The sequence below is a fragment of the Platalea leucorodia genome (genome assembly GCF_965183815.1).
Source record: "Platalea leucorodia genome assembly, chromosome: 2".
Classification (NCBI taxonomy): domain Eukaryota; kingdom Metazoa; phylum Chordata; class Aves; order Pelecaniformes; family Threskiornithidae; genus Platalea; species Platalea leucorodia.
The window spans coordinates 112,092,019-112,119,544 of record NC_138824.1 but is presented as its reverse complement, the minus strand read 5'-3'; the positions used below and the strand labels follow the sequence as shown (position 1 = coordinate 112,119,544).

General features: G+C 36.0%; 1 protein-coding gene across 1 annotated transcript in view; it reads left to right on the top strand.

Annotated features, from left to right (window-relative positions):
* Positions 1 to 27,291, top strand: part of GBE1 (1,4-alpha-glucan branching enzyme 1) — a 165,147-nt gene extending 137,856 nt beyond the window's left edge. The window contains exons 15-17 of the mRNA XM_082304470.1: positions 14,731 to 14,848; positions 16,630 to 16,692; positions 25,296 to 27,291. Coding sequence (XP_082160596.1) covers positions 14,731 to 14,848; positions 16,630 to 16,692; positions 25,296 to 25,352 — 238 coding nt within the window. The 3' untranslated portion in view covers positions 25,353 to 27,291. The remainder of the gene's footprint in view (positions 1 to 14,730; positions 14,849 to 16,629; positions 16,693 to 25,295) is intronic.
* Positions 27,292 to 27,526: the final 235 nt, after the last annotated feature.

Here is a 27,526-nt window from a genome sequence, read left to right as displayed (position 1 = left end):
TCTGTCTTGTATGAAATTGTTTGAGTTCTGCAGATGGAAAAGGTGCAAGTTCGATGTTAAGGACTACAATGTGTAACAGAATTAGCATGACTTTTACTCTCATACTTATACAGATACAATTAAATCCAAACCACATTTTGTTGTTCGCTTACTGCCTTTCTTTTTCAAAGATGCTAGAGGTTCAATTATCAGAAATGCTTAAGAAATATTTAAAAATTCTCACTCTTAACTTCTGTATCACTTATTTTCTCTCTTTTCCATAGCACATCTTCATCAGGCTTGTATTTAATTACAATTATATATGAGGCTGTTTTCCTAACTTTAATTTATGGGTAGTGCTAAATTAATTAAATACCTAGGCATTGTTTTTCTGGGTGTGTAAATGCCCTCCACACATTCTTACAAAAATTCTGCTCCTTGGCACTTACAGCTAAGATGGGACTAAGCTGTGCACAGGCACTTCTGAAGCTGTTTGGGCTTTCTTTATGTTGATGGAAATATTTTCATGACCAGTTTGTTGACTAAATATTTAATATAAGCAACCTTTTGGGTTTTCAGTGCTCTAAATTTTTCAGCCATTTCAGAAACATTTCACATATCTATTTTACACCACCAGAATCTCTCTTCTCCTTACAAATTAGGCATTTACTGTTCGTATAGAATCCTAAACCCAGTGCTCCTGTTTCAGCTGATGCTGCTCTGTAGTAGCTCTCCTGAAGCAAATTGCAAAACCTGCTTTTCACTGGTTTTGCTTTGCAAATCAAGGCCCATTTGGGTTTCAGTAAGTTGATCTCTTGCTAATTCACTCTGGGCATTGAAACAGCTTTATGCTGTATCTTGGCCAGAAACAGTCATTTGCTAATTGATTTTTTTAAAAAAAATTTTTGTTTTTTAATGTAAGCAGAAACTCATTGGAAAATGTTTGCTATTCACTTAGTAGTAGATGATCAGGGATTTTTTACATACTTTGTTTGTGTTGGTTCACTGAAAACCATACTGAAACTTAAAAAAACAGCTCAAGTGTGTTCAAAACAAGTGTGGTATAAACAATGCATAGAGATGATGTTTCATATTTGCAGTTTATATCATATTTTTAATGTTGGCATTAGTACACATCCTTTTAAGTGTGTGCAGTATAATTTTATTTACATCATATATTATAGGCAGTTTATGCTTTAACAAGGACCTTTTAAATTTAAAGATCCATATTAGCTTTTCGTTCACTAACCTAAAGTTTTTATTGCTAATGGAACTGTCAGTTACCAACAGCTTATTTGCTTTTGTTAAGGTACTTTGTCTGACTGACCCCTCCTGCCCCAAGCACACAGTAGATTTTGTGGTTCTCTGTCCTCAGTGTGTGACATGCTCCTCTGCCTCTGGCAGGAGCAGAGGGCTCTATATGCTGCCACTGCTCTTACTTCTCTGTGAAACATAGTGCACCTTCACCTCTGCCGAGAGCTTTATTCATTTGGTGAAGGAAGCCTCTGTCTCATTTTACAGTATTGTACTGTATGCAACTCTGAGAGGAAGTAGTTCTCTTAATTTAGTGTTCTCACTTGGGAGTCGCAAATGTAGAATCTTCCCATAAATCACCTTTTCAACAACCTTCCCGTATTCATTTTATTCTGTGGCAGTTCAGTGCGTGAACCAGGGGAAATTCCTGAAAATCCTCTGGGAGGGAACTGTTGCCAGCTGGCTCTCAGCCTGATTTAACCTTGGATTTTTAAGTTTGAAGGTAGGAACCTTCTAGCCCTTCCAGTATCTTGTATTCTGAAGATGCAAATCATTCTGAGTAATACCTATACTTAGGCAGATATATCACAGGAGTTTGTGCAAGTTCTGGTTCACAAAGCTGGCCTGAAATGATCTGCAGGTTTCAGAAGCTGCAGTGTTTTGCATGATTTTCTCTCAAGGTGAACACAGCAGTGTTTCTTATGTCAGGAGAAAAAAAAAAAACACCTCCTCTCAGCTGAAAAAAGTATCTCATAAAGACACTTTGCTAGAATTAAGTGTGTGTGTTTGAACAAATAATTTAGCTGCCCCAAATTTGTAGTTTTAGCTTAAAAGCAGATTGAATGTATTTTCATCAGACTTCCCTGAAACGAAATTTAGGAAGTTGCAGTGGCCTCTGATTGTTGAACTAAAAATCATATTTTTTCTTAAACTGTTGTGCACAAAACTTTTTGGTGCATAAGAATCTTTATTTTTTTTTCTTTGGCCTTTGAAATAAAAGTCTCATTTATGTTAATTAAGATCTCTTTTTTTTATCTGGGAAGCTTATTTATTATCCATATTAAAAGGGTCACTGTGTTCTCATCCAAGGCCATCACATGGGATGAGCCGTTGGGACTCCTTTTCTAAAGTGCTTTTGACTGTATGCATCAAATAAGACAACGTGCCCTGATGCCTACACCATAAAAATCTCACTTCTTTTTAGTGCCTGTTGCTAGCAAAGTCCTTGGACAATAAGGTGTCTGTAAACACCTTGAACATACCTAAACTTCTCATTTCTGTTCTGTCTAGGAGAAAGCTAAGCAGTACTCTTATCTACCAATTGCATTCTCAGTATCTTTTCATTGATAATAAGACAGAAGCTCTCTGTTATCCCATTCCTCTGTGTAAAAGTTTTGCTTCTAACTCAAGGAAAGCCCTGGAAGTTGTGGAACTACCATGAAGTGCATTAGAGAACCGCTGAAATCTTAGTAATAGCTGGTATGTAATGCACTTACAGGCTCATCATCATAATCAGTTATTTTCAGGAAACTGCATCTTAATTAAACTAGACATACCTAATACTTTGGCATTAGAATAGAGAAGATGCAGATAGTCACTGAAACACTTCTCTGAAACCGAGCTCAAAAGCAGAATCATGTTATAGTAGTTCCTTAAGCATCCTCTACTTAGCTGAGTAGTGGTAATGAACTGTGTGCGTGGTCTTAAGTCACAACAAATTTGAGGTATTGAGGTATTGAGCATGTGGTGAAAGAGAGTAACTAAAATTGCCTCACTTCTCACAGGTGAGGAGCCATGTGTAATACTTGTGATTCTGTTTGTAGCAGCACACCCTAAAGATTCTGTATTCTATTCATAATCGCCTCTGGTTGCAAGATCAAACGGAAAAAGTTTTGCATGTGGGCAACTGTGCTGTTCAGATGGGGATCTACTTATTTTCTGTAGTGTTGGTAACTACGTAACTGTTAGCAATAAACAGGGGCTAACTTACACTATTTCTGTAATCTTACTAAGATGGGTAAAAGTGAGCCAGTGCAAAAGAAAAGGATGGCATGATTTCCAGAGCATGAACGAGGCAGAGGCTTTTGGTACTTCAAGGAGGATTTGGCCTTATTTTTAGAACCAAAAGTCAAGGGTATCAAGTATTTTATCAAGGACACAAGTCCATAGGAAGTGCAGTTTATATTCCACCTAACCAAGAGAGATGCAAATTATGTGCGTTCATTTCTTTTAGACATGGTAATCTTTCTTGGCTGAGATTCCTAAGCTATTAATCGAGAATAGCTGACTTGAACAATACTTTGCATCCGCTTGTAAGCAACAAAAAAGAATCACGATGCTTTCTTGTTGCAGCTCCGTCTCCTAGAGGAGTCAAACATTTATAGTATAAAAACAATGCAGAACTGTTTATGGTATCAGTTTTTAAATTAAATGTATCTTAAAGTTAACAACCACTGTTACCATTCTATTCTACTTGCTTTCAGCATCCTTTCTTCTTCCCTGCCAACATCTAGCAGGCTGAGCTTTAGTACCTATTTTCTTTAAATATGTTGGGATGTTTTAATGTTGACTAGCTTGCTTTCTAACTCTTGCCCTGCAATTAGAGCCATGAATTTTATGTATAGTTTTGTAATGGAACCTTTTAACCTGAGATTTAAAAAAAAAAAAAAAAACAAACAACTATGTCCTGTAATTAGGAATTGTGATCACATGTGACATTAAATCTTCAGAACAACCTCTCCACTTTTAAAGGAATTCTTCACGATCCGTTTGGAACTTAAACACGAAGCGGAAGTACTTAAAAACAAGAGTTTGTTGTTACTCTGGGTTTTTTTAAGAAATTGGTGGATTTTTAATTTGATACTCTAAGGCAGTTACTGAACCAGCCTGAAGAGCAGGCTTCCTTCTGGTCCCACTTGGTTTGGAAAATCTTTTCCTGAACAGTCAGCCAGTCAAAAGCTATACGAAGAGTCACAGCCAGCTTGGAGTCAGTTTTTCCTTCCCTTTTATACTGCAGTCTTCTCTCTTGGCTTATTTCCCGTGATGTTGGGTTGCTCCATTCTACATCTTGTTCTCCTAAGATGGTGTACCCTAGTGTGAGACATTCAAGGACCAAGACCTTAATTTTGTATGCGAGCATGAAAGTCCATAAATGTTGTTGAGCAACATGAATCACTACTAGCTTATCTCTATTTGTGTCTTGACATTTCCTGTTGTCACATACTTATAAAGTGCAAGAAGGAAAAAAAAAAGTCATGGGAAGAAATGGTTACTTCGTTACAAATGTTACCATTTTTTACATGGCATAAAATATCAAAGCACTGTAATGCTAGAGTGAATGAATACCAGTCATACACTTATTGTTGGCATGAATTTAGGGTGCATAAAGACATTTGAAATCAGAGTTGTCCATAAGCAAATAGCTAGATGAGACCTGAGGTATCACAAATATTGCCTTCGAAATGCTGCAAAAATATAGTTTAAAAAAAAAAAAAAAAACAAAAACAAAAAACCAAAAAAAACACATTAATTCAGGCTTTCTGACATTTGCAGTCTGTACCTAGAGCTTCTAATGAGCAAATAAGGTCACTTGAATGAGTCACTGGCGTGCGATTGCTGAAGGCAAAGATGCTGCTTTGCAGGCTGCTTTGAAGCGCGGTTATGTAACTGTCCCTGCCTGTCAGAATTCAGGGGGTATCTGGCACGTGGACACACAGGACTTAATTTAGGATCAGCCAAATGCCATTTTCTATTAAGGTAGTTGATATGTTAAGGTTAATAGGTATGAATAAGAAATATAGCGTACTAATGTGGGAATGCATCTTTGATCTGCGTAGGCAAAGAAACAGGTTTCCAGCACCGTGAGTCGCTGTAACTATTAGAGCAGCATGTGCTATTGCCCAATTTCAGTTCCATTATGTGAAGGAAAAAGGAAAACATTTCTATGCTCATGCTGGATTTTTACTTCATAAATTATGCTCTTTCAGAAGCCTCTTCGTGAGAAACAGGCAGCTTGAGCTAACATTATTTCTGCCTAATTTGCTTTGGTTTGGAGATAGATGAATAATCTGCATCTAGGTCAGCTCTCTCTAGTTCTGATTGTGGATAAAATTTTGAGCGTTAACAGGGAGACCATTCACAAGTTTTCGGGTTTGTTTTTTTGGGGTTTTTTTTGTTGTTTTTTTTTTTTAATACTGATTAGACCTTTCTGTGGGGGAGAGGTTGATTCCAAGGCCCGTCTGCAGTAAAAATTCAATATGGAAACCTTGTTTCCTCTCTTCGAAAGGAACATGGCTAAAAGGAGGGGTAAGAACAGGAAAGGGGCTTTGATTTGTTTTCCATTTAAGTTATTACATCAACCACAGTAATTTCAAAATAACCTCCCCCACTTTTGTAGTCTGATCTATTCCTGTATGTCACCATTTCTGCTATCAGAATGTTTTTCTTAATGTTTAATTGAAATCTGTCTTACCACAATTTAGGTACTGTTTGTTATCCGTCCTATTTTTACAGGAGGAGAGACTTCCTTTCTGTTTTGATGGCATTGCAGTCACTTTTTTGATCTTCTTTTGTTAAAGTTTTTCAGCCATTCTCCTGGAATTAGTTTTTCTTGAAGTTCAGTGCCAGAAGCAAGTCACAGTTCTGGCAGTTTACTGAAGCTGGAGAAATAGGTAGATTCATGGTGTTGAAAATTGAAATCCTATGTGATGTTTGTGCCAAGACATGATCCATTTGTGATATGCTATTTTTCAGTATTTCCTCTTTCCTCCTTCTTGTCTTGTATTTGTTACCCCACAGTTAAAAAATTCTTATTCCTCTCAGTGTAGCATTTTGCCTTTATCCAACTGAACATCCCCTCTCACCATGGGCCGTTTCTTGAATTTACTCTGGTCCTATGGCCTACTTGAAGCCACTGTAAACTTTGCCACCTGCAAAATAATAATAATAGTAGTAATAATACCAATACATTTGGACAAAATATGTGAATGGAAATGTGTTTGTGAAAGCACTAGCAGAAGCAACAAAATGAGGATTAAAAGAATGGCCTGTATTGACAATGGAGAATACTGTTTCTAGCAGTAAAACAAAGGAGGGGCTTTTTTTTTTTTTTGCATGTCAAGACAAGAAGGTAGGTACTCTGATAAGTGTCCCTGTCTCTGCTGTGGCCCAGATGACTTGTCAGAGGACCCTACAACACAACAGCAGTGGCATGGCAACAAGGTTTAATATACACTACTCCTTTTCCCATTAGCTCAGTAGGAAACCAGACAAGTTTCAAGTGAACAAGGGTAAGCAGACAGTGAACCACAGCCTTTCCTAATGCTTAAGGAGACTGCAGTAAGCAAGATTCTGGAGCAAAGAACAGATCATAACAAAAGCTGGGTCCTCATCATGAATCAAGAAGAACCTAAGAGACTTGATGAAGACTTAGTAGCTGACATCCTTTGTCATCACCGTTGTGTGTATGTGCCAGACCACTTGGGCACATATGCCTTGCTGTGAGAGTGAATGAAGTCTATGACAGAATGAATGTAAGTGGGTAAAAGCAACTTTTTAAAGATTTCAGAAACAACAACTTTTTCTTCCATAAGATCCCACACTGATTTTTGTTATTTTTTCTGCAGTGTTGGAAGTCTCATTAAAATTAAGCACAGGTGCACTCTCTCTCTCTCCCCCCCCCCCCCCCTTTTTTTTTTGCAAAGCTTGTTATCTTGGAACAAAGGTAAATCAGCATTTTATGTTCATGATTACCAACCAGTATGGATTTATGTACCTCCGGATTTACATTTAATTTAAGTAAAAAGTATCCATATTTGGTTGAAGCAAAAAGGTATAGTAACCCCCTTCTCCTCAGTACTGTGTCATGACTTAAATGCTAAATGGCTTCAACTATCCTCTACATATCCTGAGTTGAAGTTTATCAGGTCGAGGTGTTTAATTAGAAAATTCATCTAAATAGTATGCTTTTCTCAGTTGTAGGTGACCCCTTTGTCTTCTCCAAAATCAGGAGTGTGTAGAGAGGAGGAACAGAGGTACCCTTCATCTTGAGATTAATTGTGCTAGTTACCTGTTTTTTTCAGTGATGTTCAAGAACTATTAAAAACAAAAGGGTCTAACCGCTTCAGGTTCTTTACAGTCTTCCTTGCAGCTGTACTTTCCTTCATCTTCCCTGTGTTTAGGGTGCATTTAATGTCTGAGTTCTTGTTTTCCTTGATAGAATATCATCTTGATAGAATATCACTTTGTCCCTTTAACTTCTTTGTTATTATCTTTGTATTCTTTTATGCCTAGCTTGAAAATCTAGTTGCTACTTTCTTTAGGCTTCTTTCTAGGATATGAGGTGAATAAAAAGTTCATTAATTAGCCATATTGGCCTGTGGCTGTATTTCTTGTTCTGCATGCATATTAATAATTCATAAATTATGCTTGTGCCCACAGCTTGATTTTTAAAAAATCAATTTCTTCAAGGAATTGCTGGTCTTTGGTATCCTTTCTCTTTTTCTCAATCCATCTTGAGAATAACAATTGTCAGTTCTACAGCTGTTGGTGCGCCTGGCTTTCCTTTTTCTTGTTTTGTTTCTTGTCTTCACTTGTTGCCAGGATATCTTCTTTTATTTTAACAGGTAGCATTTTGGCAATGAAAATTGCTGCCTGGACACCACAGTACATCAAAGTTATATATCATTTTCATTGTCATCCTCATTGCTTTTCCATCTGGGCACTTTTTCTAACAGCTTTTCTACATACTTCTGAAAAACAGACAATGAATGGCATTCTCTGAGGTATCTTTTGCTGTTGGAAAAATGTAGATCATGGTGCCAGTAAATCCAGTCTAAAACTCAGAGTATCCAACGGGGATGGGGATTATTGCAATCTTGGTACTACTTTCCTAGTTACAGGTGTAATAGCAGACATCTTGCCTTTCCTAAAAGAAACTTGTCCACAGGGCTGACAGTCAAGCAAGCATTGGAACAGGTTGCCCAGAGAGGTTTTCCAGGCTCCATCTTTGGATGTTTTCAAGAGCTTACTGGATAAAGCCCTGAGCAATCTGGTCTTACCCTGTAGCTGACTAGGTCCCTTCCAGCTTGAGTCGTTGTTGTTCCCATCCCTATGATCCTGTCCTGTGACTTGTGATCCTTGTGTTTTCTCCTGCAGACTTGCTTATGATACTGTGCCCTTACCTTCTGTGGGTAAACTCCTGTGGTAAGTGGAGGTCACCTTTCTTGCCTAGATGAGCTCTTTTCTTTCCTTACCTTGCAGCTTTTTAGCAGTGGCTTTCCTAAATAGCAGCTTTTCACAGCTTTTTGTATTAATTCTATCAGAAAAGTTGTTAAAGATGAGTAAAGATTTAAAAACAAACAAACAAAAAAACGCCAAACCCACAACACCCTCCACCCCCCAAAAAAAAAACCCATAGCCACAAAAAACTGGCTTTGAATCATGAACCAAAGCATGATAATGGTTGATGAGGAAAATTGCTCCAAAAGCGTACTCCCAAGCCCATCTTAAATGTTAAGGTAGATGCACCTTCTGATTCCTCTACTCTCTCACATTGAACATGAGGATCCAGTGAACACATGGAGTAGTGGAAAGTTCAGTTTGTGCTTTCTGTCTGGCAGCTGTACCACTGCAGGTAAGCATCAGTTCCATGACTCCGACTCTCCACTCCCAGTTCAATGTCTATGTCAAAGCATACAAGAGGTAAGTCATGGTCAACAAAATGGCACTTCTAAAGCATTGCACTTGGCTTTTTCATACGTTATATCTCTAATTCTGTGTGCAGTCAGTTTCAGTTTTGAAGAAAGAGATGGTGAATTAACTCATTCTATAAACTACCCTGAACTGAAGTAACTCTATTTTAATTTTTTTCTTAGAATAACCCTGGGTTGCATTTTCAAGGTGAACAAACAGATATACACAGGGCCCTACCTAGGGAATATAGTAAGTTCTGAAAGTGAAACTGAGGAGGATCTCTCTTCTGTCTCCTGAGACAGAGTCACCTAGAGAAAATTAACATGATATCTTGTATATCTGAATCTCTGGTTGTACCTAAAAAAGATAAAAATGTGCCTGAGTAAATAAAAAATGTAATTTCAAATATGTATTTACTTGTGCATCTAAGGGCACTTGCACTTCTGCTAGTGATTGATAACTATGAAAGCTTCAAACAAAACATGAAACCTGCATTTGTGAACTTCATGGTTTGCCTTGTGTAGTTTCCAATTTTGAATTGCTGAAGTACTGAAAAAAACAGGAGAAGCTATTTTTGTTTCATTTTCTAAATCAAAGTAGTACAAGGAAATCTTGGTGCGTTAATGATAGTTTTCTAATCCACATTTCATAAGGGTTGCTCCTTAGTAATTTGTAGTCTTCTACGTTGTTGACTTAGTGACTTTTTTAATAAGCAAAATTGGAAAGATGTTGAGGTGTTAAATGCTGGTGTGAGTTATTCTACATTGCTTTGCCAGTTTATTCAACCTGACCTCTGAGAATCCATTTATTACAATATTGAAGATCATTCAGATGTAAGCTGCTTGTATGCTAGTTGCTAAAACAAAACTAAGGAGAAATGCTGGTCCAGTACTTGAAAGCTGGCCTTTGATTTTGATCTAAGATGGGCAAAAATATTTTCCAAGAATTTGAGGGTTGGATTTGTCAAAATACATCCAACGCATCAAAGACTTTATTTAGAAGTTTTTACCTTATGCCATCACTGTACATGTAGTTAATAAACTAACCACACTAAGAAGCTGTTTAACACTCAGCATCAGATGGAGTCACGCTTGGTTTGGCCACTACAGCGGCCAATACTTTAATGTTAAAATTACAGTGACTAGTTGCTCCAGCATTTTATTTGCATGTTCTACTGTCACCACTCCTTCTTAATGTTTTTGCAAGAGGTAAAATCTGAAAACATGCTGCTTTCATCAGTGTAATGTATTTTTAATTTCTAGAAGAAGGTATGTAGAACATCTAGGCAGATGTGTTGAGTTAGAAACTTTTTAGTTAATTTTAAATTTAGATTTTTTTTTCTGCGTTTGGAGGTTTATTTTTTAATTCTTCCTTTAACAGTGCTTAAACTGTTTTAATTCAGTGTCTTGTTTCAATAATGATAGAAATTTTCAGCACTTTTGTATTACACAGTGCTGTTAATGATTGAGGAAAAAAATTTTTCTTTTAGTCTGCTATTTTATAACTTGTATTTGAAAGAAGAAAGCCTTCCTGTAATATCTGTTTCTGGAGTAGAGTGCTGGGTTGAAATTGATACAGAAACTTTTAAACTTTTTCCCTAAGAAATTTTATTTCCTTTCTCCATTTCTCCATGTTTAGAAAGCTCTTTCTTTCTGTAATGCATAGTATAAGATCTCATGTGGAGGGTGCAAACTGGCTGCTGTTGTTACAGGAGTTCTGGAGCCTCTTTTTATTCAAAAATCCATGACAATGAATTTCAGGCTGGAGTGGAGTGGCATTTTTTCCTGCATTGTTACATGGTGTGTCAAATGCCCTGGTTATATATATCTTGCTTTTTCTACAGCTTTTACAAATACATTTTGAACAATAAGTAAGTATATGAAACTATCTAATGAGATATAGGCTTCTTAAGAAGAGAGAGCTTTTGTATGCTGTGTGCAACTATGACAGCATATATACTGTAGCTACTTCTGTAAAGGATTTCCCTTTACAGAAATTTCCTCTTAGGAAATACTGAAAAAGGCTTTATGGGAAAGTTGTTTGGTTTATATAAATGAAAAAAAACACCCAAAGCTTTCTCTGTACACCCTAAACAAAGCATCCAGGGTTACCTTTAGCCATTACTTTTGTGAGTAAATCTTTTAATTCATGTAGATGTAATGAGAATGAGTAAATTTAATCTTGTTATATAGTTATAATTTTCAGCTGGATTAGGCATGGGATCATGCCAGTGTTACTATCACTGACACTATAACTGGTTCAGGAGAGCTGGCTGATCCCGACTGCTTAAAAGATCAAAAGCTTTTCAGAAGTGTTCCCATGTCTTCTGTTGTCCGTACTCTTCTTTCTTTCTAGCTTAAATTCACTTTCTGAAAGTTTCTATACGCAGACAGAAATTAAGTGTTTCAGCACAATTTTTTCTTTTTATCTTTGTCCCATCTGTATTGCCATAACCATATCCTTTTGCTTTTAGCCAAGAAATGGTAGCAAGGGATAAAAATGAAATCTGTTTTAGGTATTCTTTTTTATATTGAGAAATGCAGTGGGAAAATGAGAGCTGATTTACATACACACCTATGCTGTAGTTGCAGGCCTGGAAAGAGCCAGAGAACCAGAAGTATGGATGCTTAAACATTTCATTGTAAAATAAAACCAAAACTATAACAGTTCCTAATCCTCATTTTACAACAGGTTATGAAAGGATGAAGATGAAACCATCAGGATCACCTACAATCTTTTTGTATATGTTTGGTTACCGTTCCTATATGTCCAGTCTTGCTCAGTTGTGTCCAGTCTTTAACTTTATGGGTAATCTGTCAGATAGGTAATCTCTGTAATAGGGCTATCATGTATAATACAGAGGACCCAATGTACTTAATGTTATTTGAATGTATTTGATTTATGATAGATGTTTATGTGAATCAAACCAGACCATACAGAAAAGAGTAGTTTCTTTTTAAATACTCAGTAAGCCTTACATCGTTTTACAGCTGGTCAGTAGAAATGCTTATCTGCTCTTCTGCAAAGCTTTTAATTATGCTGGACCATCACCCCCACAAATAGCACTTGGATTCTTTTATCAACAGTAAGAGCTGAGGAACAAAATACAAATTATCCTATTTTATGATTTGCATTTACTTAGTGGTGTTTTATGTGTGATTAAACATGCATAAGATTAAATAAAAAAATTGCATTAAAATATGTATTTCAAAACATGATAAAAGCATAGTAATTCAGTAATTAATGTGGCAGATAATGACAGCCTTTCCATTTCCAGCTCTATCTACACAAGAGTTCATTGCTTTTGCTACTCTCCTCCACTGTAGTGGTTAGGAAATTTAGTCAGAGCATCAAACTGAACAGAAATTGGGCTTTTTTTCAGTCCAAGTACAAGTTGGTATTTCCAGCACTCTGTCGCTGAAACAAGAGACCCCACTGCAAAAGAAAATACTTCTGTTATGTGCTTTAATTAAAATGCACAACTGTTGTTTAATGTTTTTGTGAAAGTGGTCTTCAAAAACCTAAATGCTTGTAAAATTCTGAAATGTGAAAAGCAGCTTTTCTGTGAGGTTTAAGTTGGAAGGTAAATGGGCATGTTTACCAAACTAGTTATTTTTCCCTGAGAAATATCTAATTTGTGAAGATCTTAAAATTCTTTTTGACCTCATTATTCAGGATCTGGTTAACAGTATTTACGCCAAATATTCAATGTTGCGAGGTGTGGAGAGGCAGTGATATTAACTCTGTATTGCTAGAAAGCACTGCCAGACATACTTTTATAGCCTGGATTAAGGAAATAGGATAAATTATTTTGAAATTAGCATAGCCATAACAATTGCATTTGCTGTAAGTAGTTTTAAAGGAATCATTAGAGGTGTCAGGGCTTTCAGCAACATTGATAAATTATTAAATTTCATGTATAGTGTACATCACAGAAGCAAAGAGTGAAATGCTTGAGGGAGACATTCCCCTGCCATGTTAATAAAATATACAGTGGAATAGTAGCAGCCATTTTGAAAGGGCACTAGAGAGAGTAACTGCAAGTTGCAGTTTGTATTTTTGTATGTTGTACATGACAACAAATGAATGGTAATTAGAATGTGTTTATAAAATAAAGGGGGAGGAGGTGTGTCTGTAGGGCACATGTAAGGCATTGAGGACTAAAGCTGGCAAAGTATACTTTTCCTAACTTTTTTTTTTTTTTTTTTTTAAATAAGGTAACAAATGCAAAGACTTTGCCAGAGAATGTGGTGATCTGCTGTTTCTCCCTTTGGGCACCTGCCCTCTGGAAATCAACAACTAACTAGGCAGTTCTGGAGCTTTCTCTCATTTTGGTTCAAATGCTTGTGGGGAAGGATTACTTAACATTAGTGATTTGGTAGCTAATTGACAGCTTTGCTTTTTTCCTCATGTCCATCTATTTTTCTTCTTTGCCTTCTGTCAGCAAACCTGTGCAATCTTCTAAACTGAAATATCTCAGAGTAAACTTGCAGTTACTTTTAGCTTAGGCTACTTTTTGTGTTATGTGATGCTTCAGTCTTTCTTGTTGCTACAGATTTAAATCAGTAAGACTGGTGGTTGGGAAATTTCCTAAACTCATCTGATAGAGAGTAATGTAAAAAGACTTAAAAACAATTCTGTTAATGTCAAAATCCTTAGATTTTTGAGCGGGCCTATGTTCAAAAGGTTGAGCAAACACAGAAGCCCAAGAGCCGTTTAAGAACAACTGACTTCAGAGTGTGTTGCTTCACTCTTTCCTAATCCTATTAAATACAATCTCTAGCAAAATAAGATTCTTCCATGACTTAAAATTAAGGAAGCAGATTGTGGATTATAGAGTACTGTTATTTTCCGCTCTGTATGTTTTGGGCAGTGGGGAGTGGAGATTGAGGCTTTCTGTTGTAACTTCAGGAGGGAAAAAGATGTTTTAATTATGTCCAAACAAGAAATTCAAAGGTACTTTAATCATAAAATTAAAACATTCTATTTGTTGTTGTCCCAGAATAAGAAGAAATTGACTTTTGAATATGTGTTAGCTCTTTATTTCCCCATTTATTTCCTTACATTTTCTGATTTTCTTCTTTCAATGTTATTTTATCTTTTATCTTTTGCTAAAGCTGTTTGAATCCTTTTAAATATCTGTACAGGTATTCCAACTCGTCGTTACACTTTGTTAAATAACTCACCCCGTTTTAACATCTGCAGTCAGAATGTTTGTCTTTTAAAAGGTCTTCTATTAAATATAAGTTTTCTTTTGTTCCTCTGTGCTATAATAATTCAAACGCTTTTCTGAAAAACTCTCAAAGGAGCTGTGGGGTTTTCTTCTGTAAAATTATATGCTTTTCTCATTAACACTTGATCAGATCCTGACAGACTGTGAAATATTGCCAAAGACTGATTGGTTTTGGCAGTCACAATTATGTAACTTCTTAAATGCAATTCAAATCCACTCATTTTGTTTAGTGATATATTTTTGGTCTAGTTCATCAAATAAAGTGCTTATCTACTGTAATGCTATGAACTTATCATTCATGGAAGATTCCAGAAGAGACTGGAAGGTACTTTCTTTACTAGAAGTCACGATGCTAAGATGAAATTTTCAAGACAAAACATCATACGTTCTGCATGACTGTGTGTTCTGTATATTTTTGCACTCCCAAGTTTTCTTAGATTTCTTAATTATTATTATTTTTGCTTTATATTGAGTATATTAGCATGAATTACATTGCAGCAGTTCTTCTAGGTTTTTTGCTTTATTCCCCATTTAACGGTAATTTAGCATACTTCCTTAATAATAATTTTTAAGTATAAAATCCTTCTGGATTCTGATGCTGCAGAATATGGAGGGCATCAAAGGCTGGACCACAATACAGAGTACTTCTCTGAAGAATATCCTCACAATTATCGACCTAATTCACTTATGGTAAGTAAGATTTTTTTTTTTTTTTTTATTCTGCTTTCATCTGAATAAATTTTAAAATGCTTTGGACAAATACAGAGTCTATTCTAGGAGTATTTTGGGGGGTGGTGGGGTTTTTAAAATTTATTTTCTGAAATTAGCCTTTGAATACGGTAGAGATGACAATGCCATGATTTGATTATGACCTATAATGTTAACTGATTTTTCTCTTCTGACATTGCTAGAATGCATGAAAATTTAAATTTAGCGTCTGGCACACAATGTTCCTTGCCAACATGCATGAAAAACCTTCTAACGTGCTTTTGAATTGTCATTTTTAATATCATCATTTGCTTTATTTTCATGTCTGAGAAACTCCATCTTCATGCTTGCTTTGTGATTTAAAGCTCTGTAGAAACTGAATCTTGCATTGCTTTCTTAAAATCGTTTGCTTAACTCCACAAACACGAATTAGAGTAAATGATGCATTTGCCAGCTGGCTTTCTCCTCCTCAGTTTACAGAAAAACTTTGCAAAACAGAACAGACCTTCTCTGTTCACATCAAGAATTTCAAGAATTTCCAGTCCTAAAGTGATATGAATAATGGACAAAGACTTCCCCACAAATCACTTCAGATGAAGTAGGAGACATATCATTGCGTACAATTTCTGTGAGCTGAGATGGTGACTAATAAAAACTCTACCTTTCTTCATTACTCTTGAAATCATAGTCATTTATCACAATTAACAATTTAAAAATGTCATTTTTCCCATTCTGTATATATGTATAGGTATACATATATACACATTTCCCATTCTTTACATATGTATTCACATATGTATATGTGTGCATATGTTTACAAGCACAGCAGAATAATATTCAAAAAGGCCATGAATTAAGGCAGACTTCACTGAAATTTCTGAGAACGCTTATATTGCTGACTAGATTTTCATATCTAAAAGATATACATGGGTGAAGGCGTGCGTATCTCTATGCGTCGGTATATCTACACACTACGCCTGTAAATAATTTATACTTGTAATGTTAACAGGCTACAACTATGGAGTATCTACACCACATTTCTGTGGACCTCTCCTCTTCCATGACAGAGTGGAGACATCAGTTTCTATTGTCACATCTTAACATCTCTCATGAGATCTAAACTCCTGAGAATTACTGTCACTTTTAATCTCTCTCTCTCTCACTCGCAGTCACCCTGTTTCAATGTATTCAGGGTACTGGCATTTCTCTCGTTTGCTTGTTTTAAAATAGTTCCATTACGTGAAAGAATTCTTGTGCTTTTATCATGCTTGATGTAAAGGATCTTGGGGACTTTTTTTAAGTATCTGTATGTGATAATGCCCTCATAGTGTGGGTAAGTATCTATGCTCATTTGCACACAAAGAAACTAAGGCTCTAAGATCTCATTCCTGAAGGTTATGTAGTAAATTAATGCTTCCAGAATTGTTGCTTCGTGTGTCCAATTCAAATATCTTGCTTTGGTGATTGGAGAGCATCTTAATTATCTACCACTAACTTAACTTTTGCAAGCCAATTAACTGTAATGTGGAATGTATATTTCACATTTAGACTCTTAGATGGTGAGTGCAAGTCATTCAAGACAGAAAAAAATGCAACGAAATGTGAAGATGCAATTTGCTAGGAGCATGTGGAAGATAAGGCATGTGACAAGCAAAGCAGCAAATGCACTTTTGCAGCATAAACTGTGGCATGGCAGTGGCACTTCTGGGTCAGAAAGAAACCCAGCAGCATGGGTCATGTTAACTTTTTTTTATGTCCTTCAGCAATCCAATTCACAGACCACCTTCAGCCAACACCCCAGAAGATGCCACAAGCACCACATAGAGGTAAAATGCTAGTAAAAGGACACCAAGTAAAAGTAACTGGGGAAAAAAAATATGGAAAACGTGACTAAATTCAGTAAGATAGAACTCCAAGTAAGAAAGAGTAAAAGTTACAGTAAATACCTTCAGCTGCTATTTTACAATAAAACAGCAAATTACATCCCAGTTCTTGGGTAATTAGTTATCCCTGAGAGTTGCTTTAGTCTTAGCTGAAGTTTCTAAAATCCAAGCAGAAGTCTTCTGCTCAAATTTCTTTTCAAAAAATGTATGATGCTGCCCCAGTAAACTCATAAAGCTTCTTTTCCTGCTGTTTAACAATTACCTTATTCTCTTTACATAATGTATGAGACTTAAGTTTCTTGTTTCAAAAATTTTAGTTCCTCCTCCACCACAAACTTCAAAGAAATATTTTTTTTTTTGATGACATGCACCTTCCTTAAGGTGTGTAAGTAAACATTGTCAGCAAAACATGCCCAGAGGGCTATGACAAAATGAAATCACATGCAATAATTACGCTGCTCAAGTCAAGCTTAAATAGCACACAAATGTGTTACAAAAATAGAAGATTAGATGTGACATGATTCATTCTAGAAACATCACCTAATAAAAGAAATATTCAGAGTGACATTGCAAAATGAGAAGAAGGGAGATATGAAATTCCTGGAGCAAAGAACCCTGGATGAAGAGGAAGCTTTGTAAGCACTGCTAGGCATGTCACTGTAAAATTCTGTTGACGAACAGATGATGATTCAGGTTTGTTTAGTAATGCTGTAGAGGGACAGATTTCAAAATCATGAGACACACCTTGAAAACTCCATAGAAAAATGCACAAAAAATGTCCTTTGTGATATGACTGATTTAAATAATTATAATCTAGTTTTTTCCATTTCATTGCTTGTTCTGTTCTGGATTGTTAACAAATATATGAAACGTACGTAACTTTCCACATAATCAAACTTTCTAATAACAAGCTGTTAACCACTTTGTCATTGTAAAAATAGACTCTTTTTACCACAGTTATATTTCTGTTTAAGTCTCTGCTGTGGTATTCTCCTAATAGTCTTTTTTGAGGTATATTTTACAAAAGTTGTGTGCTTTTTCAATGCTTCTAGAAACTTCCAGTTTTGCTCATGTCTTATCATCTCTTTGCAAGATGTAAATTAAGTGCTGCACACATTTCAACTCCAGTCAGATCATAGTGCCCCTTTATGTACAAAGTCATTTGTTGATACCTTACTTGGTTGTTGTAGTTGGATGTGAAGCTTACATTTGGGGCGGGAGGGGGAGAAAAAGAACCATTTATTAAACACTCATTCAAAATGTTTTGTCAGTCTTTTCTAAGGCACCTGATTTGACTGAATTTTACTGTAAAATGTAACTAGATATCAATGTGTGTCCTAGTAACTTGAATATTTTTGTACCACACCAAAGGTTAGGATTTATATGAAAATGGTGGGGTTTATACTTTGGTGCTTCTTGCACCAACAGAACTGAGTAGTAAGTAGACTAAATGGAATATTGGAGAACATGTTGTGTCATTGGCAAAGTAATATGCAGTTTATTGAGAAATATAATTAACATATTTCAGCTTTTATAGATTTACTCTTTCTGTAGTTCTTTCCAATTAGTTAAAAAATAAATAGATGTCAAAATATTCCTTTCTCCTTGCCCTCAATACTGGGGTCTTTTTTTCTGATTCTCTATTTTTGGCCTCCACTGATATCTTTTCACATTAAATGAAACTGAAATTATATATTTTATATTAAGAATATCCTTATTGCTGGGTTGGGTTTTTAACCTTGACCTTAATGTATAGTATTCAATGTTAAAGTGCAGCTTCCCGCTTCCTTGAGTCTATTGACAAATTAAAATATTCACATAGACTGAAATGATCTAAAAAGCTTTTAGTGACCTTAGCTTTGAAAATACTCATTTGAATAACTTTCATGCTACGGATTTATGTATTGAATTTTAAGGGACTGATGTAGTTTTTAGCTGTTTTCTCCTCTGACATGCACAGATAGTAGTTAGAAAATTAACTGTTTTCACTAGGGGAATCAGTAAGACTTTAATACCAGCAAGGTCTTTTGTTATTTTTACCTCTTGACGATTAAGACATATAAATTTATTGGCTCATATTCAATGACCGTTTGACTTCTTAAAACAAACAAAAACTACAATCAAGTGTAATGATTCCAAAGTTATTCTGTTAGTCATTTTCTTTCATTGTCTCTTATTTTTTAGTTTACTTGTTTGTGTTTGCCAGGGGTTTTTGTTGTCTTTTTAAAATACTCTTTCTTAACCCGAAGAAAGAGTGCAGAAGATAATAGAGGAGAAATCTTGAGATACAGCCTGTGCAGTATATGGCCTTTTGCATAAATGAAGCAAGACAGTCTGAGAAATGATTTTCTGCATATTCATGCTGTACAGCTGTAAATTGAAAAACAAATTGGAAGGCAGAACTCCACATTATTTTAAGCATACCTTCTTTGTCATATGCAATATCTAGCAAAATGAAATCTGAAAAGTCTGAGGTTTTGTATAACAAATTATAGTCAGAAAGCAAAAGCTATCATGTATCTTATTCATTGATGGTTAATTATATTCTCAGAATAGTGTCAGTGTCTGACAATTAGTAGTGATACAGAGACATGAGATTGTCTAAAACCCTCATTTTAATTAAAAGTTTGGGAAAACGTTGGCACAGACTCTTGTGACATTGCCTTCTGCATCTACCAGCTGCAATATGCGCTATCAAATATTTTTCTGCAGTGCTTGATCTAGCTCTGAGTTCCAGTAATTCTCCCATCTGTTGCAAAATGACCTTGAAATGATTTTTAGGGCTTGGTGTTTTCCAGCCCTGAAAGTGGGATGAAGAGTAGTTCATTGCAGTTCCAGCCAATTTGAGTTGTGCTTGCACCTGGTACTGAATCTAGTCTGACAGATCTGAAAGTAACAGTTGTCATTTGCAGAACTTCTTGCTTGTGGGGTTTTAGAAATATGTGGAGATGGCTGTGTATTGTAGTCCTCTCCCAAAATATCGAAGGTGAGCTTCCTGCTTATAACTGCTGTTGTTCACGAGTGCTTCGTGTATTTGGTATTCCTGTACTCTTAGCTTTTGTAATCTCTTGTTTCTTGAAATTACCTGGATATTTACAGAAAAAAAGTATAAGGAATAAGCATTTGAATGGCTGAAAAGCATCATATATGTTCCTGGCAAGCAGTAGTAGTAGTACTAGTTGTTCTTTCCTGTTTGTGAGATAGCCTACACGAATGGACTATGGTCTTGACAGAACACCTTGCATGTTGGTGGAAAATAGGTTGATTGTATAAGTGGGGTTTTGTCTCTGTTTTAGAGTGGCTGTACTATTTTAGTGCCAGAAGCCTTGATCTGTGTGGGATTTGCCTAGTTTCAGACAGTATAACTGCCTCATAGTTTAAATGAACATGCAGTATAGAAAGGTCAGAGGTGATAAAAAACAATTTTGTATGTATTTGACTTACAAACAACATTCTTATCCTCCATCATCTATCTCCATCTTCACATCTGCCTGTGAAGTCAACCACAATTATTCCACTTTATTCCTGCTGAATACTCCATTGAGAATAGAAAGACTTTCAGTGATAGTTTGATGTCTAAACATTTGAATATTAACTTTGTCAAAAACTTCTATTCACAGCTGAATCACCCTAACTCTGTCCCAAACAGATCCGATGTTCTCCCTCTGCTGTATTCCACTCCCCCATCAGAAAAGGCCTCATGAGTCTTCCTCTGTGTGGTTTTAGGTGTCTTCACAGTTTCCTAAAATAGCAGAGTTCATGTGACACCTTAGAGGACATGAGGTAATAAGTAAGCAGCTGGTGTAAAAGCAGAGGTTCAATTCCTTGAGATATGTAAAGCCCTGAGTAACCTGGTTTGACCTCATAGCTGACCCTGCTTTCAGCAGGGAGTTTGGGCCACCTGAGGCCCTTTCCAACATGGATGAACCTGTCGGGGAGGAAGGAGCTGAGTAGGGCCTTTTAAGGTGAACACAGAAAGCTTGAAACAGAAGAGAGATTCAGAGGATGATTTGATAGACTGATAGGCAAGATGTTGGTTAGCTATGAATGTATTCTCTTTAGTATTCTGTACTTAAGGTTTTCACTTCTGTCCATGTTCATCAAGTGAGCCTCATGAAACGGTGGAGATGTGAATGGGATACAACTTGTGATCAGAAAGAAGCAGGTTAGAAGAGCAGAGATCAACAGAACTGAAGCTGGTAATTGGAACTACATAATTCAGCGACAGTATGTGAAAGGAAAAGGGAAGACAAACTTCTGAGACCCTCCTCCTAGGGTACAGAAAAACATCAGAAATGACGTGTCTCTGATAATGTCTTTTACTGATGAATACCTCTGTTTCCCATGATGGTTTTAATGAAGACACCTTTATACAATTTTACTATATTTATCTATCTATAGGTAGATATATATCTAAGGCCATGTACTATATATAAAAACTATTGAGAGATAATAAAGAGTGGCAGGAAGGGGGTTCTAAGGTATACTAATAGCAAAAGCAGCTTAAGAAAAAAATGCAAGTCCCTTGACAAAGGGAGTAGTAAAACCTGTGATGGGCACTATGGAGAGTATGGGAGTATTCAATGCCTTTTTTTTGCCTCAGATTCCAAGGGTAAAGCCCGCTCCCCAACCCTTTTGTGTGCCACTACACTATTGAAAAGAAAGCAGCAATAGTAGAGCAATAGGGTAGGGACCTCCTAAAGACAGGATACACCCAGAGGTTTGGAAAGATGTCAGTGATGTTATTGCAAGGCTGCTGACTATCATTTGTGAAAAATCATAGTGGCCAGGAGATAGTTCTGACAGCTGAACAAAGGCCGTAGTAAAAGCAAAAAGGCAGACTTGAGGGATCTGTAGGGCCAGTCAGCCTCTCCCGTCGGTTCCCTGAGAGGTCAAGGACCACCTGCTCTTGGAATCCATATCCAAACAGGTGGGGTATATGAGATGGGTCAATCAGAAAGCCAACCTAGATTTTAGCAAAGGCAAAACATGCATGATCAACCTGATTGCTTTCTGTGATGAAATGACTCTAGCTGTGTGCATGAGGTTACTACAGTCAATGGAGTAAAACTTTCAGCTTTGTCTCCTACAGCATTCTTACCTAGGAGGTGAGGAAATATGGGCTGGATAAGATTGTTAGGTGGGTTAAAAACCGGCTGGGCTGCTGCGGTTTTAGCAATCAGAAGCTCAGTGTCCAGCTGTCGACTGGTATCAAGCAGAGTGCCCTAGGAATTACTGCTGGGACTGATGCTGTTTGGAGTCTTCAACAGTAACTGGAATGATGAAACAGAGCGTCCCCTCAGCAGATCTGTGGATGACACTGAATTAGGGTGAGTGGTTGATAAACTGAATGTTAGAGGTTCAATCCAGATGCATCTCGATAAATTTGAGGGTTTAGCCAGCAGAAACTTCATAAAAATTAGTGAAGAAAGATTCTGCAGGGGAATCCCATGCATCAGTAAAGCTTAGAAATCAACTTGCTGAGTAGCAGCAGCCTGACTGAGAAGGACCAGGGTCATGCCGGATACTAAGTGCAATGGCATGGAGTTTGTCACAGATGCATAACATGTCAGAACAGATGTCTTCAGAACAGATGTCTTCATTAATGCATTACAATGTGTTGGAATTATCTTTAAAATTCTGTATTATAATTTGGACCTAAATAATTTAAAGACAAAAAAAGGAGAGGGGGAAAAAAAAATCCATAGTACTTTACCTAGAAAATGCAAAAAGTGCTGTGGTTGACATGTTTTTTCAGTATTTAGGGATGACAGAATTGAGTAATACAATAGAAGCATGGTTGTTTTAGTGTCTGAGGATGTTAGCCTTTTATTACAAAAGTAAATGTGCAATAGCATACAATATTAAGTACTGTTTGTATGTGTTCTGATATGAACTGGAACAATGGATTAAAGTATTATAAGCAAGCAGAGTTCTTAATCAGATAGAGACATCCATTAAAATATACCTAATGTTACTAATTCATTGGCTTCTAGCTAAGGATTATTCATATTTTTATGTATTTGAAAATGTCTGGACTCAAACATACAATAAGATGCTCGCATTTCACCTTATCCTGTCATAATGGATTCCTGACTTTTTTTAACTGTGCCACTTTGTGGAAAATTGTAGCATATGGTTGGAGCACAGTCTACTTGGTACACCTCAGTAGACTCAGGAAAAGGATGGAGAAAATAAATTTAAATTAATGGGGATATGTTATGACAAGAGCGGTAGTTCAGGTGAAAGAAAGGTAGTTCTGGAGTGGAAAGGCTGAGGAAGCTCTGGGATTCAGGCTGTCAGAAGAGGAAGGAGCAGAAGTGAGAAATCTGGACTGAGAAGGCTGAAAACCCTGCTGGGATCCTGGGCAGATAATCTTCCAGATTTCACTTTACCTCAGGAAAGACAAGCAATCTTTCCTACCTCATTGGTCACATTTTTCTTCCCCTCTCCCTCACACAAATATTCTGTGTTCTGTCTATTTAGACAAATAATAAAGCCAGAGCATACACACTGTAGTATTTCTGGAAATACTTGTGGCGCGGCGGGGGGGGAATAATCCTGACATATTTGTAACAAGAATTATCTAATACTTTTGTAGTATTTTTCCTTGTAAAAAAATTGTACAGCAGTGGAATAAATAATTAATATTCATATTTAATAATTATTAATATATTTTATTAATATTTATTCATTGTTCATGCCCTAACTGTTTTGCTGCTTCTTGCAGTTTTATTTAAGCCTTAGAGGTGGTTACACTGACCAATGAAATAAGTTGATAAGATTAGGAGATAATGCCATATTTGGCTCTTCTGTGATTTAGCAAGAAGCCCACCAAGACAAAAAAAACCCAAAACACTAAAACATGTTTAATTTGCTCAGGTAAGGAGAAAAAAAAAGGTGTTACTAAAGTAATAAGCTGACAGTTGCATCTCTTCACAGCAAACAGAAAACATCTCTCTCATTGGTCTAAATACAATCATTTGCACAAGTTCTGAAATTCTGCTTAAAACCAATTTTAAAATTCTGGTTGGCAATGAAGTGGTAGGGGTGGGATGCTTCCACACTGCTCTCAGATTCTCACCTGATGTAAATTGACTTTAAAGGAACTGGACTAATTTACTCCTCCTAGGATCTGACGTATTATTGACCAGAATATAACTGAGAATTGCTGTGTCCTGTATTAATGTTAATTTTTGTTCTCTTAACTGAAGTATCTTTTTACACATTGTTTCTTAGAAAGCTTATTTCTATTTGTTCCTTCTCCCTTCATCATACAAACCCAGAGCGCTGAATTTCTCAATACACTATTTTAAAATCTCTCCTTTATCTATACATTCTGAGCTAGTTGTCTTCATTAAGTGTTTCCTCTCCTGCACAGATTTATAGAAGCTATTTATCACCAAAACCTTGGGGGAAATCATTATGTTCACTGCCTTTCAAGAAGCATTGGACATAGCTCTGTCTGGTTCAATGAAGATCAGCTGGTCTTTTCATTTTTCTCCTTTTCCTAAAGCTTTTTGCTTTATTACTTTATTCCATTTTGAAAACTATGAAAGCCTTTCATGCCATCAGGCTCTAGTTTGCAGATAACATAGTTGAAATTGCAGAATATTAGACATTCCACAGGGATGGAGGATAGTCCGAAAGAGGATATTGTCGGAATGAAGCAAATAATCTTCAATCTTGTGTTACCTTTTATGATTGCATTTTTATTGACTTGTTCAGCAAACATGTTCATATGCTTGACAATTGATGGAGTACCATATATCAAGGTAATTGGTAGGTAGTGCATATAAGTCTTGTTTTCAGATTGTGACTCGACTCTACTTGGGAGGAATGTCATGTAAAATGTATTGCCACAAGTTCTTTTGTGATCTATGAGAAGTCTTTTGATTATATATGTTTGGATTTTTTTCATGCTAATCAGGAAAAAAGAGTAAAGCAAAATACAATAATTTAATGGTTAATTTTGAACCGGTCTATTTTTGACAGTGGGTTTTATTGCTCAGCCACTGAAACTCCATAGATGCCAGGAGTGAGAAGACTACACTGCTGTGTCATGTTGCTGGTATTTACCTGTATGAAATGACATCATAGACCTTGCAGCAACTTTAATTCACAGCAGAAGAGTGTTCAAATGCTGTTGCGAAACTTTGTCGTTTATCATTGTATGGTCTATTGACCTAGGTGTCCTCAGGTTTTTGAGACTGGTCATTGTAAGTCATATGAGGCCCTCTACTGGTAACCACTTTAAATATATCAAGGTAAGATTTGGAAAAAAAAAAAAAAAAAAAAGAGAAGAGATTGCAATGAAGCTGCCTTTTAAACTTTTAGATTATCTTGTGTAATTCAAGTGCTGGGGACTAAGCAGTCAATAATCACTCTTTAAATGTGATTAATATGACCCACAACATTGCACAAATGTTAAATTCTTAACAGTTAAAATATTTCACGTGGTTTTTTGCTTACTGTTATTTAGAAATTGTGTCCTGTGAGGTTGATGGTTTTTTCAGCTGTTCTTGTTCTTGTCATATTTTTACTAGGTGTACATTCCAAGCAGAGTGGCTATTGTGCTTCAGAATATGGATATCTCAAAATGACATCTCTAACTATCACTGAAGAAGCAAGTTATAGAAGAAGTGCTGATACATTGTACTAATACTAAGTATAACAAAACTTGCTCTAAGGAAACTTTCTGAAACTGAATATAGTAATATTAGGTGTTTAAAATGTAAGATTAATATTCACATATAATTGCAGAGCTCTTGACTTGCTAGAACCTCTTTTGAGGAAACTTTACAAAAGAGGCAGAAAATAAAACGTTGGTTTTGTAGTTCTAGTAGTACAAAATTACACTTAAGATATTGCAAAGCAGCAGGTATTCTCAATTAAATTGTTGTTTACAGAATTTTATCAGGAATAACAAGAGTGATCCTGCTCCAAAGTTTGTAATTTCTTATAATCCTCTTTTTTGATAGTGAATTCAAATGTTCATTATATATTAATGCTTCCTACTAAAAGTAAGTAGTTTGCTTAAATAAAACAGAAGTTTTTGGCTAAAAGGCAGCCTTAACGGTTTGTGGGACCTAATTTGAGGCTCCTCTTCTTCAGTGAAGTCCAACATGCAATTAGAAATGTTTATGCAAATGGATGAGAAGGTCCTCTGAGAGTATTGTACTTTGCCATTTTTTATTTAATTAAAATTGCATAAAAATGCTGATCAGCAAAATGAGCAGGCCGGTTGACTGGTGACCTGCTGATGCTACTGTGTGTTGCTTATTTGCTCCCAATCAGATCACTTAGTCGGTGCTTCTCACTTGCTACAGCTGAAAAAAATGACACAACTGTTTTATTTAGATGACAAAAATCTTCAGTGAGAAGAGTGTTTTGTTCTTACTGCAATGATACCACACTGGAAGATGTACTTAAAATGTAATTCTTCCCATTGCGTTTGTTTCACTAATGTCAGGACCTTGCAATACTGATTTCACTATTTCCAGAAGCTGCCTTTCAGCTTGGAACATGATGATGTTCTTGCACTTTTATAACTTTTGAAACATTGCTTCTCATGAAGAAGCAGTCTCAAAATACAGTGATCGAACTAAGGTGTTTTTTCGATAAAATCAAGGTAGTTAATTATTGGAGTGCTGCTAAGATTATTCAAGTGAGTTCTCTACAACTTTTTTGTAAAGAGTAAGATTTTGTATATTTGAAAATGTATTGCAGAGTATTCTGGAAAATTAATACCAAATTAATGAGACATGCTTTTTTTTTTGTTCCATTTATTTAAAAACATATTTGAATTGGTTCTGAAATGAATGTCTTTTGTACAAATCTGAATTTTCTAACTTTTAAAGTAGCCAAAGAGGAAGATGTCTGTGACCATTTCCAAGTCATAATTTTACCCAGTTTCCTATGTGAACCATTGTGTAAATTACTGAATAGTTGTGCCAACACTGAAAATCTATTCACGGTTCTTGGAATGCTTACTTGTGGCTTACTTCTTAAACAAAGTAAGGGATATGATGGAATAATGCAGCATGATGGAAAACAGTCTTTTGTAGAGTTCACACTGAAAGGACTTTATGAACATCCCCAGTCTGCTATGCTCTGTGTGACAGAGAATTTTATATTGCAGTTGAACACTGTAATACTGTTTAGGATCATGCTTCATTTTCCTCTACACCAGTTTGATCATTGTTTGGTAGTGGGCTAATAAAAAGCATTCCTGTTACACTAAAACTGTAAAGAAATACACTGAACTGTTTTAGCAACTGGAACTGATTATCTTTTTTTTTTTTCCCAAGATTGTTTTCCTTGTAGTGAAATAACGAGCAACTTCTAATACATGTTATATTTACATTGTATTGATCTAATATGTTTTATAGGGTGGTTTGTTTTTTTACTGGCATCAGTTCCAGGTTTCAAAATGTAATGCAAGGCAAGTGTCTGTGTCAAACCTTTTTTTCCAGAGGAGGAATAAATGTATGATGTGAAGTATAAACTGTAAAATTACATGCAAAATAAATTCTGAGGAGGATAAAACAAATGCATATATGGTTTCATTGCTTGAGCTGTAAAAGGATGGTACAGCAGTCTTAACACTGGAGGAGCATATTAGATTTTGCTCCGTCTTCAAATCAGGAACTTGTCTTGGTCAGAAACAGTCTAATGAGACTGGTAGAATATTTGTCCTACATTTTTCTTTTATGTAGTGATAGATTAATAAAAGCAGGCTACAAGATTTGCAAGATGAACATGTAAATATAGGAAG